Consider the following 18,270-nt stretch of genomic DNA (forward strand, 5'->3'; position numbering starts at 1 on the left):
ACACAGAGCCTCGGCGCAGTACCTGAGTACACAACCTGGAACCCCGTCTGGACCCGGTGAAAACACCGACTTAACTAGTCAAAGATCATGAAGTAGGGAACATTCATTTAACAAGGGACTGAAAATGCCGTTCGACCTCGGTAAACCGTATGGGTACGGATGACCAGAGTAGCTTTCCTCAGAATAGGTGGTTTGGAAAAATTGGGCAAAAAGATCGGCAATTGCCTGCTCATTATTTGCCGACGTATTGCAAAATGATAGCGAGGATGGGTGTGCGGACGTTCTACGCTTACTGTTTACGAAGCAGTAAAACTGTTTAGGGTCCTGAGAAAAACGTATCCTGCATCGAGATAGGTAGTTCTTATAGAATTGAGCATTAAGAACTGAAAAGTTTGACCGAGTTTTTTAGACTGGATAACTCATTGGTAAACCAAGGGGGTTTTCCAGATCTAGTCGGACAAGAAAGCGGGACACAAGAATCGAAAAATGTGCCAAGAGCATTGTAAAAAATGTTTGTGCCTTTTATGACATCAGTGCACAAGTACAAAGCGGACCAATCAAAATCCCTAATGAGGTTATTAAGCTTCGCAAACTCGGCTTTACGAAAGCAGCGAACACGTTCAGGTAGCCTACTCGACCGATTCAATACAGTTGGTCCTATATCTAGCGACACTTCGAAAGTAGGGTGATAGGCGTCTTCAGGTATAGTGAGCGGAAGGGCTCGGGTTAACAACACTATGGTCGGATCCGATACAAAGCATAGATCAAGCAATCGACCCAAGGAATTTTTTACATGATTGACTTGAGACAGGGACAGGTCAAGCAAGCCGTCAACAAAGTCATGTCGTGACATGGGCACTAAGATACTAGACTCGTTTACCGAAGACCAAACAGTTCCTGGCAAGTTGAAGTCACCAAGAACTATCATACGATCTTTATCAGATAGCGAGGAAGAAACAGCGGTTAAAGCGGACAAGTGCTGCTCATAAATTGAAATATCCGAAGAAGGTGGGATATACGAACAAGTAATGAATATAGCGAAAGCGGGAAGAATCAGTTTTACACACAGGAATTCCAGCTCCTGTTGAACTTGGACTGTGAAGTGTTCCGACGTGAAGTAAGAGTCCACTGCAATTAGAACCCCCCCTGCACGTCGAGACGAACGGTCCTTTCTAAAAGTTGTGTACCGACCTGCCAAAACCTCGGAACTAAGAATGTCCGGCTTTAACCAGGTTTCAGTAAACACAATAACGTGGGAAGCAAATGCAACACTATCCCGGAAAAGAATGCTGAGCTTACTACGCAAGCCTCTTACATTCTGATAGGTTACTAAGAGAGAAGTTAGTTTTTTGGAAAGGTGGAAGCAAGACGGGAAGTTGAGGAAGATGAAGTTGAGGTTGAGGGTGGCACACTGGAAAGATTTGTAAGGGATATGGGGGGCCTATTCTTCTTCTTAGCCTTAAACTCCTTCACCACCAAATGCTCCGGCCAAAATTTGGCGGAGCAAATGGTGTCAAATTGAGTTGGGGAGATGCTTATCTTAAACGAGGCTATCTCCCTGGCATAAGAGAAGTTGAATTTCTCCACCTTTAAACCCACGGCTTTTATTTTGCTTTGAATAAAAGCAATTACATCATTAGATGTGAGGTCAGGGGCCAGCCGTGAGACAAAAACTTGTCGTTTTGGTGGGACTCCCACCAGTGGTTTGGGCACCAGAGGCTTAGTACCTGTGGTGGCAATATCCGGAGGTCCGGAACGTCTATTTACTGGTGGGATCGGGATGGACGGGACAACTAGCGAACTTGCGGACACCACGGACACGAACGCTGCAGACGTACTTGGCTGCACATTCTCCGAGGCGATGAAGTCGGCTACCGAATCTGCATCGCCAGCAGCTGTCGTTGCCCTTGGAGTGGCAAACGAGATCAACTGCTGCACACTTGGTCGGAGTCAGTTTTTCGGCGGCGCACGGCTGAGTGACGGTTGGCACTTACAGATCCCGCGGAGTGACCTTTTTACGCCTCGGAGACTCATTCAGCAGTTGCAGACTGCCAAATTGAGACTCCATGGCTAGGAGCCGATCGTATTGCTTTTTAAAGCCAACGGTCAGCTCCTTAAAGCCCTTACGCGTCTGCCCCATGAAAGCCACCATGTCTTTCTCCACCGCACGGCATGCCTCGCAACTGTAGTTCAAACCATTCAAACGCTTTGAAATGGCATCACTCACAAGGCCAGAAAATCCAGCGCATTTTGCGTGCACTACGCTGTCGCAGAGCCAGCAGGGGATAATCGGCTGATCGTGGGTGATCTGCTTATTGCATGATTTTTTGGCACATACAACAGAAAACTCCATAATAAGAAATTTTAACAAAATTAGAATCAAATAATATTTCAAAACAAATGGCTATCAAGCCAGTGTGCCAGACAAACGCTAATAGGAGGAGAGGAGAACAGTTGCAGCAGCAGCTAATGAGAGAGAGAGAGCTACTGAACAGAAAGTTACGAGAGCGAGAGAAAAATAACAGTTATTTAAGTTTAGGTGATAGGGAGAGAGTGATAACACAACAAAAGCTACCAGACGAGAGCGGACTGCAATGCAATGTAATGCGTACTCACTCACTGCTTACTCACTCACTGCAACAACACAAACACGACAAGCCGACGCCGAAAAATAAAAAGTTAAATAATGTTTTAACACAAATCAAAAGGCATGCACTCGCGGAATAGAATAGGTTTCCAGATTGTTGGCTGGTTAGGAAGTTAATTAAAGTTTATTTAGGAAAACACCGGCTGTTTATTCAAAAAAAAAGGAAAAAAAAATGCGGAGCGCAAATCAAAAACGCGTCTGATCACTACGAAAGATAACGAACGTTTTTCTGAACACGACAGCAGAACGGAACGCTTGAAAAACACGTCTGTCTTCGGTAGCAGTCAGAGATCAACTCAGTTCTCAGACTATAAGAGCTAGAGCTAGAGCAACGAAATTTTGTGTCCAGACTTCTGTGATACGTCACTGTTAAGCTAGGTACACACGATGCAAACAATTTGCAGCAAGTTGATTGCTGCAATCAAATTTGCACGTTTGAACACGAGTGCAAACATTTTGCTGCAAACAAAAAATTTGCAATAACTGTTTGCGGCAACTATTTTTGCTTGTCGTCTGTATACAGAATTGTACCGTTAACTTGGTTGCGTCAGTTGCTTGCTTTTTTGCAGGTGCTGTTTGCTTTCAGTCGCAATATTGCAGCACGCAAAGCAACATGTGGGATCGCGAGAAAACGATAAAAATAATTGAATTGTACGAGAATTATTCTGTTTTATGGGATGTCAGCAGACTATAAAAATAAGCATACATAGCAAAATGCTTATCGCGAAATTGCTGAAAAATTAGACAAAAGTGATGATGAAATAGAAACAAAAATTCCTCATTTGCGCACTCAATTTTTGCAAGAGGTGCGCAGAGTGAAGCAAAACGAGGGGGAACGTTGTGAGTTGCTGCGGAGACTGCAACTCTACGGTTATACCCGATACTAAGTCAGTATGGCTCTCCTCCGGCAGACGCCGCTAATATTAAACGACACGACAAAGAGTGCGTGCGAGAGAGACAGAAAATCAGTCTGAGCGTGACGTCGGGCGCTGCGTAGCCAGTGCAAATTGATTTGTTGCTTTTGGCTGTAAAAATTATCTGATCTGATCCAGATTCAGCAGTCTGATAGATATAGTTGTTATCTATGATTCTGCGTTTTTAGTTTTCTCGAATGTGCAATATTGTGGATGCAACAGATTTTCGTCCTTTGTGGGAGCGGAAGGGGGTGGGGCGAAATTCTGAGATAAAAGTTTTATAGTGAGATCTAACAGAAGTGCGGATACCAAATTTGGTTACTCTAGCCTTAATAGTCTCTGAGATTTGTGGATGCCCCAGATTTACGTCCTTTGCGGGGGCGGAAGGGGGTGTGGCGAAATTTTGACACAAAATGGTCAAGGTCCGATATCACAGGAGTGCGGATACCAAATTTGGTTGCTCTAGCTCTTATGGGTTCTGAGATCCTTGAACTCATATTTTGCAATTGGCAAAACCGACCATGAAACCTGTGTGTTAGAGAGAGACAGAGCGAGAAAGAATGAAATTTTTTTCTTGATTCTGGCTATATAATTATACGATCTGGTTGAGATCTTACATTCTAGAACATATAGTCATCCTCTACGATTCTGCGTTTTTAGTTTTATCGTATCTTTAAAAATGTGGATGCCACAGACTTTCGTCCTTTGTGAGGGCGGAAGTGGGCGGGGCGAAGTTTTGACATATTTTTGTAGCAGTGACATATCACAGAAGTCTGGATCCAAAACATCGTTGCTCTAGCTCTTATAATCATTGAGCACTAGGCGCTGAAGGGGACGGACGGACAGACGGACAGACAGACAGACAGACAGTGCTCAATCGATTCGGCTATTGATGCTGATCAAGAATATATATACTTTATGGGGTCGGAAACGATTCCTTCTGGACGTTACACACATCCACTTTTACCACAAATCTAATATACCCCAATACTCATTTTGAGTATCGGGTATAAGAAACACGTGTTTAACGCAATATATTGCACGAAATAGCCATGCAAAAGTTTGCGTGCAAAACAAAAATTGATTGAAGCAAGAAATTTTCATGCAATATTTGCATTGGTGTGAACATTTGTGCAAACTTTTGCTGCAAATTATTTTCAACTTGCTGCAAATTGTTTGCATCGTGTGTACCTAGCTTTAAAGTTGCTAATATAGCAATAGCAGCAACTCTCGATTTTAGTACCGACATAATATAAACACGTCGTTATTCCTTGACTTTCTCAAAACAACAGAACTTGCAAATGAGTGTCACTTGCAAGCACTGCACTTTAGCCATGCAAATTTGCGTGCAAAACAAAAATTGATTGAAGCAAGAAATTGTCATGCATTGGTGTGAACATTTGTGCAAACTTTTGCTGCAAATTATTTTCAACTTGCTGCAAATTGTTTGCATCGTGTGTACCTAGCTTTACAAATGTATTTCAAAACTTCGTCCCGCCCCCTTCCACAAAAGTCAGGGAAAAATCAAAAGCACAGAATCATAGAGAATGACTGTACCTTCTAGATTGGAGAATGTGAACCAGATCGTATCAATATTAAAGCCAGAATTAAGAAAACAATTTTATTCCCCCTCGCTCTGTCTCTCCTTAACACACACGTTTTATGGTCGGCATTGCCTTTCGCTTAAGATGAGTGCATAGATCTGAGAGACTATAAGAGCTCGATGAGGCTATAAGAGGCGAAAATCTGTGGCATACATAATTTTAAAGATACGAGAAAATGAAAAACGCACAATCATAGAGAACCAATCATAGAACCAATTAATTTTCGGTCGCTACGCAGCGCCCGACGACACTTTCTGTCTGATTTTCTGTCGCTCTGGCACGCTCTATTTGTTGTTCAATGGAGGAGAGCCGTACTAACTAAGTATCGGGTATAATTTAGAGTTGCGGTCGCAGCAGCAACTCACAACGTTTTCCCCCTTTTTATACCGGATACTCAAAATGAGTATTGGGGTACATTAGATTTGTGGTAAAAGTGGATGTGTGTAACGTCCAGAAGGAATCGTTTCCGACCCCATAAAGTATATATATTCTTGATCAGCATAATAGCCGAGTCGATTGAGCTATGTCTGTCTGTCCGTCCGTCCGTCCGTCCGTCTGTCCGTCCCCTTCAGCGCCTAGTGCTCAAAGACTATAAGAGCTAGAGCAACGATGTTTTGGATCCAGACTTCTGTGATATGTCACTGCTACAAGAATATTTCAAAACTTTGCCCCGCCCACTTCCGCCCCCACAAAGGGCGAAAATCTGTGGCATCCACAATTTCGACGAGAAAACTAAAAACGCAGAATCGTAAAAGATGACTATATCTTTTAGAGTGCAAAATCTGAACCAGATCGTATAATTATTATAGCCAGAACCAAGAAAACAATTTCATTCTTTCTCGCTCTGTCTCTCTCTAACACACAGGTTTCATGGTCGGTTTTGCCAATTGCAAAATATGAGTTCAAGGATCTCAGAACTTATAAGAGCCAGAGCAACCAAATTTGGTATCCACACTCCTGTGATATCGGACCTTGACCATTTTGTGTCAAAATTTCGCCACACCCCCTTCCGCCCCCGCAAAGGACGAAAATCTGGGGCATCCACAAATCTCAGAGACTATTAACGCTAGAGTAACCAAATTTAGTATCCGCACTCCTGTTAGATCTCACTATAAAACGTATATCTCAAAATTTCGCCCCACCCCCTTCCGCTCCCACAAAGGACGAAAATCTGTTGCATCCACAATATTGCAGATTCGAGAAAACTAAAAACGCAGAATCATAGAGAATGACCATATCTATCCGGTTGCTGAATCTGGATCAGATCAGATAATTTTTATAGCCAAAAGGAACAAATCAATTTGCAGTGGCTACGCAGCCCCCGACGTCACGCTCAGACTGATTTTCTGTCTCTCTCGCACGCACTCTTTGTCGTGTCGTTTAATATTAGCGGCGTCTGCCGGAGGGGAGCCATACTGACTTAGTATCGGGTATAACTGTAGAGTTGCGGTGTCCGTAGCAACTCACAACGTTCCCCCTCGTTTTTTCTATGGTGGACGTAACCTCCACTATTTTTACAGTTCTTAGTAAGAACTTCTTAGTGTTAATAAATTGGTCCGGTGTTAAGGTTACAATTTGGCGTTTATTGTTCGATATTGCTTGTGTGTTTTTGTTAGAAGCCGTGACCGTGAACTTAGATTTAGGTATAAGCCGCTTCGACAATGAAGAGGACTGACCGACTGTCTTGAAGAGGACTGACCGAATGAAGGGTCAAGGCAGTGGGTCATAAGAACTAAGAACGTTACATACATACAAATGTGTGTGCGTGTATGCACTGAGAGCGTACATGTGATGAGCGCGATAATCGAAAACTTAAGACATAAGTTCTTGACGTTACTTAAGAGCTTTTAATGGCTTCTGCTCCGAACAGGCATTATATTAAATAGGCAGTTATTCCTTAAAATTATTAAATGTACGAGTTCTACCTATATAATTAACTTTTATTTACTTTCTTTGCAGGATGAAAAGAATCAGTTGCTTATAACTAATATTTGGCTTAAATTGGTAAGTTGTCTGTGTATAATGTGATTTGTAAATTTAATGTATAGGTAAAAAAAAAATAGTATTTTGGAACAAAATATAAAACTTTGTCCGCAGCGCCGCCGATATACTCTTCCACTTGGTGCTCAGTCACTTTACTGGCCCATTTTCAAATTCGCCCAATTGCTACGCGCGACGCATTCAAATAGAAAAAAAACGAGGGGGAACGTTGTGAGTTGCAGCGGACACCGCAACTCTACAGTTATACCCGATACTAAGTCAGTAGGAGAGAGTGCCACTCCGGCAGACGCCGCTAATTTGAACGACACGACAAAGAGTGCGTGCGAGAGAGACAGAAAATCAGTCTGAGCGTGACGTCGGGCGCTGCGTAGCCAGTGCAAATTGATTTGTTCCTTTTGGCTATAAAAATGATCTGATCTGATCCAGATTCAGCAATCTGATAGATATGGTCATTGTCTATGATTCTGCGTTTTTAGTTTTCTCGTATCCTCAATATTGTGGATGCAACAGATTTTCGTCCTTTGTGGGGGCGGAAGAGGGTGGGGCGAAATTTTGAGATATACGTTTTCAAGTGAGATCTAACAGGAGTGTGGATACTAAATTTGGTTACTCTAGCGTTAATAGTCTTTGAGATTTGTGAATATCCCTAGATTTTCGTCCTTTGCGGGGGCGGAAGGGGGTGTGGCGAAATTTTGAAACAAACTCGTCTCGGTCCGATATTTTAGGAGTGTGGATACCAAATTTGGTTGCTCTAGCTTTTGTAGTCTCTGAGATCTAGGCGCTAATGTTATACTCTAAGCAAAGCCGGCTATGCTACGTGTGTGTTAGAGAGAGACAGGGCGAGAAAAAATGAAATTGTTTTCTTGATGCTGGCTATAATAATAATACGATCCAATTCAAATTCTGCAGTCTAATAGATATGGTCATTCTCTACGATTCTGCGTTTTTGGTTTTCTCGTATCTTTAAAATTGTGGATGCCACAGATTTTCGTGCTTTGTGGGGGCGGAAGTGGGCGGGGCGAAGTCTTGAAATATTTTTGTAGCAGTGACATATCACAGAAGTCTGGATCCAAAACATCGTTGCTCTAGCTCTTATAGTCTTTGAGCACTAGGCGCTAATAGGGACGGACAGACGGACAGACAGACATGGCTCAATCGACTCGGCTATTGATGGTGATCAAGAATATATATACTTTATGGGGTCGGAAACGATTCCTTCTGGACGTTACACACATCCACTTTTACCACAAATCTAATATACCCCAATACTCATTTTGAGTATCGGGTATAAAAATGTGCCAAGAGCATTGTAAAAAATGTTTGTGCTTTTTATGACATCAGTGCACAAGTACAAAGCGGACCAAGCAAAATCCCTAATGAGTTTATTAAGCTTCGTAAACTCGCCTTTACGAAAGCAGCGGACACGTTCAGGTACCTACTCGACCGATCCAATACAGTTGGTCCTATATCTAGCGACACTTCGAAAGTAGGATGGTAGGCGTCTTCAGGTATAGTAAGCGGAAGGGCTCGGGAAAAGATATAGCGGTTTTACTTATAATCGAAATTCTAGCTGCCCACCAACGAAATCCCATCCGACCATTATATGTATGTATCTCAATATGGAGCGTGGCAAAATGTGGAATACACTTGTAACAGTGTGATATCAGAGGATTTTAAACACAAAATCCTGTTGCTCTAGCTTTTACAGTCTTTGAAATGGAGGTGCTCATCAAGACGAAAGAACGGACGGTCTAAAGGACAAAGCTATATCGACTCGGTTATTGATGTTGATAAAGAACGCTTCCTTCTAACTGTTACATACATATGTACATGAACAGAATCTAATGTATCTCTTTACTCTTTGAGGGAGTATCAAAAACATAATTCATTAATATTTTTGAAACCCCAAGTCTACTAGAAAGTCCCTTTGTTTCTTCAGCTAACCGTCTGGGAAATATAAGGCTTTCAAATGCAATATTTGATCACATTTTCCAAGCTAAATTTTGCGCTGTTTGTCGAAAATATAAAATCCCATAAAAAATCATATTTTGACCGTTTCTCGTGCGAGGTTTCGTCAGTTAAGTCGACCTAGAAACCGAACGGCTAAAAATCGCAGAATGCGCTTTTAAACTTAGATAAAGGATATTCAAAGAACAAATACAAAGCAAGGGGGAACGCTGTGAGTTTTTGCTACGGCCGCGACTCTACATTTATACCCGATAATCATTCAGTATGGCTCCCCTCCGCCAGAGGGCGCTCATAATACCCGACAGAATGTGTGTGAGAGTGAGACCGAAAATGAGTAAGCCGTGTGGGCACGCTGCGTAGCCAAGGAAATTTAATTTGTTCCATCTGGCTATAATAAAGGTCTAATCCGATTCGGACTCTGCGACATCATAGGAGTCTGGATACAGAATTTGGTTGATTTAGCTCTTATAGTCTCTGAGAACTAGGCGCTAATATAGACGGACAGACAGACATGGCTGATCAAGAATATGTACATACTTTATGGGGTCGGTAACGCTTCCTTCTTGAGTATCAGGTATACAAATGAAGTTGGCTGAATGTGGCTGATCAAATTTTGTTGTTTTCAAAGGGGTCCAAGTTTTACCAAGTCAATTAAAGTCTCGGCTTTACTTCAGTTTACGCTCAAATATACTGTGCTAATCGAAGATCGAACTCCAGCCGCACAAGGGAAGTTTGTGTATACTGATGTTAGATGAAATTGAGGATGAAACTGGAGTAAAGTAGGTAGTTGGTAGAATGAAAGAGGCATTGTTAAAACGGTTGGGTGGGTAAACTCGGATTAGTAACACCTGACTCCAAACGGCAATACGTATGACGCTATGAATTGATTTTTTTTTACACCTAACGGCCACGTTAGCACTAAGATTCTCTTGTATGTGTTCAACTAGAACAACTGAAAGATCCCTACCCATCCGACGAGCCCTAGCCGAAAGATCCACCCATGCTAACCATGATCTCTTAGCAAAAGTTGACTAGCTTTTGGTATGCGTCACAGCAACCACCACACCAGAGCACCAGGAAACATTAAAAAAGTGGCGCCCAACGTGAGCATGATGCAATACCAACGATATCAAAAGTTTTGTGTGCAGTTATAGTCAGAAAATAGAGTTTTGTTGTGTTTTTTCTTTCTTTCACAGTCCATTCTGTCCGAAATATGCGTGCCAGGAACTAGGTAGATGAAAATTGTATTATTTTGTGTGGAAAATATTATGTTTTGGAAACAAGACATAGTGTAATATGTATTGCCCTAAACTTTATATATTCCATTTTTTGTGTGTGCACCATGGCCGTAAGACATAGTTTGGATACAACCACATCCACAAATAATGAACACGCTTACAAAGTCTGTTCAAGCCCAAAGATTTTTTTTGGGATTTAAAACTCCGAAACTCAAACCTCTCCACCAGAGCGCACAAACATTCACCACGAAGAGTGCGTGTGAGAGAGAGAGAATGAGTTGGGCGTGGCTAACTCTACGGTTCTGCGATTTTTGATTTTCTCGTATTGTGGATGCCACAGATTTTCGTTCTTTGCGGAGGGGAAAGGGGCGTAGCAAAATTTTTAAAGAAACTTGAGTCAGTGTGATATCACAGGAGTCTGGATACGAGATGTCGTTGCTCTACCTCTTATAGTCTCTGAGAGCTAGGCGTCAAACAAGACGGACGGACCGACGGACAGACAGGCATGGCTCCATCGACTCGGCTATTAATGCTGATCAAGAATATATGTATACTTTATGGTGTCGGAAACGCTTCTATCTGGGCGTTGCACACATCGATTTTTCCCACAAATCCAATATACCGCTATACTCTTTTTGAGTATCTGGTATACAAACAAATTTGTAGAAATAAATATCATTGATAAGATTCCGGTGATAAGATTCCAGTTTCATGCCTCAGTGGGGAAGCTGCAAAGGAATTTCCCTATATTGCAAGCAAGTCGCAAGTTAAAACTGCCGGAGACCAAAAATATAACATTCTTGGTTATGTAGAAACAGAAGTAATTTTTAGGAATCAGGCAAGATTGTTAACCTTATATATAATTCTTGAATTGAAACAAGATCTACATATATCTGGGAATGCATTTTTGTAGTACTTTTGGCCTGATGGAGAAACTAGTGAAAACGTTTTCAATAAAAAAGACTGAATTGCCAGGATTGTTATGTGCACAACAACAACATTTCATAGCAAAGGTTGCAGCTTTGTTTTTTTAGATTTTAATACGGAAGGTTTGGGGAAAACATCCATTTTACAGCATTCAATCGACGTAATCCAACGGCAAAGCCAATGAAACAAAGATATTTCTCATTGTTGCCGACTGTTGAAGAACGGATTCTTGGGGAAATCGATGATATGCTTAGTTTGGGAGTCATTAAAGTAGCACCGCCAACTTGTTATTGAAGAAGTCCAGTGTCAATAGTGGAAAAGGGTAGCACATTTCGTAGGTTACAATGGCGACTGACTGATAGGGGCTATCCTACCACAAGATAGAAGATATCGTACTACTATCTCAAAATTTTGCACTTGTAACATTGACATATCACAGAAGTCTGGATATAAAAATTTCATTGCTCTAGCTCTTATAGTCTCTGAAGAGACTAGTCACTAGCCGCTCATAGGGACGGACAGCTTATGGGGTCGGAAACGATTCCTTCTGGACGTTACACCATTTTCCCCACAAATCTAATATACCCCTATTCTCATTTAGAGTATCGTGTATAAACGAGGGGGTACGTTGTGAGTTGCTGCGGAGACCGCAACTCTACAGTTATACCCGATACTAAGTCAGTATGGCTCTCCTCCGGCAGATGCCGCTAATATTAAACGACACGACAAAGAGTGCGTGCGAGAGAGACAGAAAATCAGTCTGAGCGTGACGTCGGGGGCTGCGTAGCCAGTGCAAATTGATTTGTTCCTTTTGGCTATAAAAATGATCTGATCTGATCCAGATTCAGCAATCTGATAGATATGGTCATTATCTATGATTCTGCGTTTTTAGTTTTCTCGAATCTGCAATATTGTGGATGCAACAGATTTTCGTCCTTTGTGGGGGCGGAAAGGGGTGGGGCGAAATTTTGAGATATACGTTTTATAGTGACATCTTAAAGGAGTTTGTGTACCAAATTTGGTTACTCTAGCCTTAATAGTCTCTGAGATTTGTGGATGCCTCAGATTTTCGTCCTTTGCGGGGGCGGAAGGGGGTGTGGCGAAATTTTGACACAAAATGGTCAAGGTCCGATATCACAGGAGTGTGGATACCAAATTTGGTTGCTCTGGCTCTTATAGGTTCTGAGATCCTTGAACTCATATTTTGCAATTGGCAAAACCGACCATGAAACCTGTGTGTTAGAGAGAGACAGAGCGAGTAAGAATGAAATTGTTTTCTTGATTCTGGCTATAATAATTATACGATCTGGTTCAGATTTTGCACTCTAGAAGATATAGTCATCTTTTACGATTTTGCGTTTTTGGTTTTATCGTATCTTCAAAAATGTGGATGCCACAGATTTTCGTTCTTTGTGGGGGCGGAAGTGGGCAGGGCGAAGATTTGAAATATTTTTGTAGCAGTGACATATCACAGAATTCTGGATCCAAAACATCGTTGCTCTAGCTCTTATAGTCTTTGAGCACTAGGCGCTGAAGGGGACGGACAGACGGACAGACGGACGGACGGACAGACGGACAGACAGACATGGCTCAATCGACTCGGCTATTGATGCTGATCAAGAATATATATACTTTATGGGGTCGGAAACGATTCCTTCTGGACGTTACACACATCCACTTTTACCACAAATCTAATATACCCCAATACTCATTTTGAGTATCGGGTATAAAAATATTTTTTGGAAACCCGAATAAAGAGAGCTTGTGAATTAGGAGAGCACGGTTCACACAATCAAATGCCTTGCTATAATCCGTAAAAACAACATCCGTCTGCAAACAACTTTGAAAGCCGTGGTGGATTAGGTAGGGAAAACTCAAGAAGTTTAGTCGATGTTGATCGATGTCTGAAAAAACCGGACATATCAAGCTGCAGCAAAGATGTTGGACTTGCCGGGACCAGGAACTCAAGCAGCTTTGGGATGGCGGTAAGCTTTGCGATACCACGATAGTTTTCAATATTTGATCTTGAACTTTTTTTGTGAAGCGGAATGATGTAGGACCCATTCCAAATTACTGAGAGACAAGACTGTTCCAAAGAGAGTTTGAAGAGAAAGGTCAAGGGTTGGCAAAGGGACTGGGCACAGTGTTTTAAAATACAACTTGGTACATTATCTGGACCCACAGAGAACGATATATCTATAGATGACAAACCTTCCAGAACAAAGCTTTAATCGAAAATAGGTAGAACGAGGGGGAACGCTATGAGTTGCTGCTGCGACCGAAAATCTACATTTATACCCGATACATAGTTAGTATGGCTCTCCGCCGGCAGACGCCGCTAATATTAAACGACACGACAAAGAGTGCGTGCGAGATAGACAGAAAACGTGTCTGAACATGACGTCGGGCGCTGGGTAGCCAAATTTATTTGTTCCTTTTGGCTATAAAAATGATCCGATCTGATTCAGATTCGGCAATCTGGTAGATATGGTCATTTTCTATGATTGTGCGTTTTTAAACATCTCGTATCTTCAATATTGTGGATGCCAAAGATTTTCGTTCTATGTCATTATGAACATGGATCTTACTTATACTAATTTTAAACCTAAAACCAAAAAAAAACCATCTTTGGTATATAAAAAAAATAATTAAAAGTATCAAAAAGACCACTTTTTGGACACTTTTGGACACATTTTAGTTTGTACGAAAAAAACTTATTGTGCCCAATTTTTGTGCTTTCAATATTTGGTGGGGCCGCCCTCAGCTTCAATAACAGCTTGTAGACGTCGGGGCATCCTTTTTACCAAATTATTGGTTTCATTGGGATTAATTTTCTCCCATTCCGTCATCAGCGCCGTTTTAAGGGTTTCCTTGGAGGAAATTTTATGTTTCCCAATTTTTTTTCCAGCAAATCCCAAACGGCGTTTTGAACTGCTTGCCAAGTGATACAACAGCCATTCTTGATCCAAATACGAGGTATGTTTGGGGTCGTGTCTTGTTGAAACAAGAAATTCTTCGCATCAAGACCAAATTTTTCGACACTCGGCATTTAATTGTCACTCAAAATATTCCTGTAGCTGTTTTTGTCCATCTTGACCTCAATAAACACCATTTACCTAGGTCCAGCTACTGCTATACACCCCAAACTATTACATTTATACCGCCATGCATCACTGTGGGGATGAGGTTTTTCTCTTTCATTTCTCTTTGATTCTCCTTTCTCCATACTTTGGATGGTCCATCATCTCCGAATATATTATATTTAGACTCATCACTAAATATAACTTTCTCCCAAAAAGAATCTGGCTTATTTAACCCTCTAAGACTATTTTATAAAATAATAGAAGAAAATAATTCAAATAATTTTTTCTATAGTGAATTGCGGCTCCTGGACTCAAATATGTACTTAAAAAGAGTGTACAAGCTTTCGTTTACCTGTAAGGTGAGAAAAAGTGAATAAGTGCCTATAGGCTTTCTTGGGGCTCTGAGTATAAAAAAGTAATTTCCCAATTGCGAGCTTAGTTTTATTTATTTTTATGATACTCCGAAAAACAATTTTTGTTGGCTGAGCAACATAAATGCAGATTGCATTTAGTGCAAACGCACTGCGTTTGTGAAGTTTAACATAACTTGCACCATCTTCTTTCACTTTCTCGACCCTACCAATCCGGAAAATGGTTTAGCTGGTCAAACCGCAAGTCCGATATTGGATGCTTCGATTTTTCACCTAGTTTGAGCACTAGCTTTGAAGGTCGCTGAGAGAGTGGAGACTGCATTCTCCGCTCTGTCAGACAGGATGGAGAATGGATTGTTCGTGAAGATCGATTGTTGAAACCACTGATTGGACGACATGGATAGTTTTTGGTTTGAAATGCCACCAGACCAGCAGCAATCGATTCGCACGCATTGTTCCTCGACGATCATATTCAAGATTTCTGAATCGAAAAAATATAAAAATAGCTGTAATGGAGTCTTGAGCTCCATTATTTCAGCTGGCAGCGAAGAATCTCCTCGAAAGGCTATGTCGTTGACATTCAACTGCATACATTGCTTAGCCATATAATTTTAGTCGGCTCCTTTGTTATTGATTCAATACCTATACATAAATTAATTACTCACATGTTTAACATATCGCATATTATGTTTGCTTACCAAAACCATTGAAGCCACCAGAATCTTCAATAGTTGTCAATGGCGATCTAGGCCTTTTTACGGTTTGCCGGGTAGACTTAGATTGTACTATATTTTGCACATTTTCAACATTAGTGTCCATAAATGAAACGGTATCAGCATCCTCTAAAGCAGTGGTCAGAGCTTCTGCCACATTAAGTGAAGTTTGGCGAGCTCCAATCTTTTGGAGTTCTTTTCACATCTGAAATGAATGATTTTCGGCGAGCAACTCTGCCATGTAATCCAGCCCTATGTAGGCAGTTACCGAACAGTTTGAGCAGAAACTTTTTGTTGGTTGCTTTCTTCAATGGATTGGAAAAGTGCTGTTGACGAAATTCGTGGATTTTTTTGATCTATCGACAGGACTTCTCGCTCTTCCCGAGGTGTTAAAATTTTTGGGTCCTCTAGCGAACTTGTGCTTTGCAGCCAAATCTCCTGTGTTTATGTAATTTTTAATTACGCTGCGTACGGTAGAATGCGCTTTGCCAATAAGTCTTCCGATTTCACGAGCACTGCGATTAAAGTTAAATACTTTTCAAGTTATTTACAAAGAAAGTGGAAATAGACGGGTGTCCGAATAAATGTTGTGCTGACTGTATACTTTATGGGGTCGGAAACGATTCCTTCTGGACGTTACACACATCCATTTTCACCACAAATCTAATATACCCCAATACTCATTTTGAGTATCGGGTATAAAAAGCTGTAATCTGTACTGGCAGTCAATCAACTTTCATAGAGATCGGTTGTGTCGCGCTTGTGCAAAGTTGTTTTCTCTATTCTGCTTTAGGGGACCATTCTCTTGAGTGCTAAAAATAGCATACATCGTAACTACGGGTGCTGCTTCGTGCGCACTATGGTCCGAACGACCACTTTTGTTGGCCAAAATTAATAACTCCCGAAAGAAACAAGATTTCTTTATTTAGTTTTTTGTATTGGATTTATATAATCAATAAGAAGTGGATTTAAGAAAAAAAATGGGTGTGGCACTGCCCTTTTTTTAATAATGCATATCTATATTATTAGTTATGGTGAAAAACAAGTATTGAACATATTTTTAACATTTTTATTAAAAAATGTAGGCGTTGCACGCCTAAAAGAAACATGTTGATTTAAATAAAAATAAAATTGTTTGAAGGTTTCCGTAAATTATTGCTGAGATCCTTGTCTAGAATAAGGCTAACGCCTCGTTAGGTGAGATAGGTGCGGCTTTCCGACAGGGTCCTGTACAGCCTTAAGAACTAATTTAGCATTCTCTGGGCATAAAGATAAAAGTATTGAAATAAATGCGCGATCGTATTTGCCTCGTTTTCGTGCAGCCATTCTTGTCGCTTGAATCAAAAAATAATGTTTCCTCCCTCTGATACACAAAGATCTGCAGCCTGCCTTCTTTGTGCTCTGCGACCTTTTTTGGTATCTAACAATACAGTGCGTCCCACTGACTTTAAGGCTTTTGGCCAATCCACTTATTTTTGTTCAAACATCTTTGAATTTGATCGGCATTTGTTCCGTTATGTTGCCAAACGATAAAAAATTTTCTTGCTGGTATCTTCAAAAGTTTTATTAATTTCATATGATATGTCGCCCCAAGAGCCATTTTCAAATAATTGATAATTTTACCCTTCTCTGAATTCCATACGGCAAACAACTCTGCATTTTCGAATTTGAGGTTATGATCTATTAATGCAAATTTCAAGAATTGTGGTGAAAAGTGGCATTTCTTACTATATACATATCAACAAGAATTTATTAATCTACGACACCCAAAAGGTTTCAGGGTGGGACTAGGTAGGACTCACTTTGTACACCTTTTCAAAAATTAGTTTTCATTACAAGTTGGCACATGTTGAAGGCCTCACTTTAACCTTCAATTACGAAGACATCACAACTACTAGATACAGTTAAAAACTCAAAACACGTAATAAGAACCCGACTGATTAAGATTAATCAAAAAAATTTAATCAGGTCTTGGCGTTTTTCAATTTTTGAGTGATCTAAAATGGTTATTAATATGGCACTTTTTCACTTCACGTGTTTTACGATAAAAACGGTTGGGTTTCTCAGTTGATTGTGCGAATGTGGCGCCATCTATGGAAATTTCTGGTACGCAGCTTTAATGGTCACGCTTTTTCTAATGCAGAGTGATCAAAAGCAGGTTTTAGTTTTGACTTTTAAAAATTAGGTTTTGGCCAAAAAAGTGGTCGTTCGGACCATAGTGGTGCGGTGCCGGCAATAAGACAAAAACAAACAACACATTTGTGAAGATTTATACAACTGTATTCACCAGTGTTGCCAGGTTTTGAGCATCAAAATAAGCCAGATTTCACAAAAATACAAGCTAGAACAAGCTGTAAAAAACTGGCTAAAAATAAAACAACATATATGTAGATATATTAATTTATAATTGTGTTATTTCATCCATTTCGCTATTACTCAGCAAATAGAGTTTTGTTGTGTTTTTTCTTTCTTTCACAGTCCATTCTGTCCGAAATATGCGTGCCAGGAACTAGGTAGATGAAAATTGTATTATTTTGTGTGGAAAATATTATGTTTTGGAAACAAGACATAGTGTAATATGTATTGCCCTAAACTTTATATATTCCATTTTTTGTGTGTGCACCATGGCCGTAAGACATAGTTTGGATACAACCACATCCACAAATAATGAACACGCTTACAAAGTCTGTTCAAGCCCAAAGATTTTTTTTGGGATTTAAAACTCCGAAACTCAAACCTCTCCACCAGAGCGCACAAACATTCACCACGAAGAGTGCGTGTGAGAGAGAGAGAATGAGTTGGGC

At 40.7% G+C, this 18,270-nt stretch overlaps 1 protein-coding gene across 2 annotated transcripts in view; it reads left to right on the top strand.

Moving 5' to 3' along the window:
* The window catches only part of LOC117186430 (neuronal acetylcholine receptor subunit alpha-7), a 378,182-nt gene that overhangs the window by 158,087 nt on the left and 201,825 nt on the right, over nt 1-18,270 (top strand). For both annotated transcript variants that reach the window (XM_033387234.1, XM_033387235.1), the window contains exon 5: nt 7,125-7,169. In XM_033387234.1, the coding sequence (XP_033243125.1) occupies nt 7,125-7,169 (45 nt within the window). The remainder of the gene's footprint in view (nt 1-7,124; nt 7,170-18,270) is intronic.

The sequence above is a fragment of the Drosophila miranda genome, chromosome XR (genome assembly GCF_003369915.1).
Source record: "Drosophila miranda strain MSH22 chromosome XR, D.miranda_PacBio2.1, whole genome shotgun sequence".
In the NCBI taxonomy this organism is placed as follows: Eukaryota; Metazoa; Arthropoda; class Insecta; order Diptera; family Drosophilidae; genus Drosophila; species Drosophila miranda.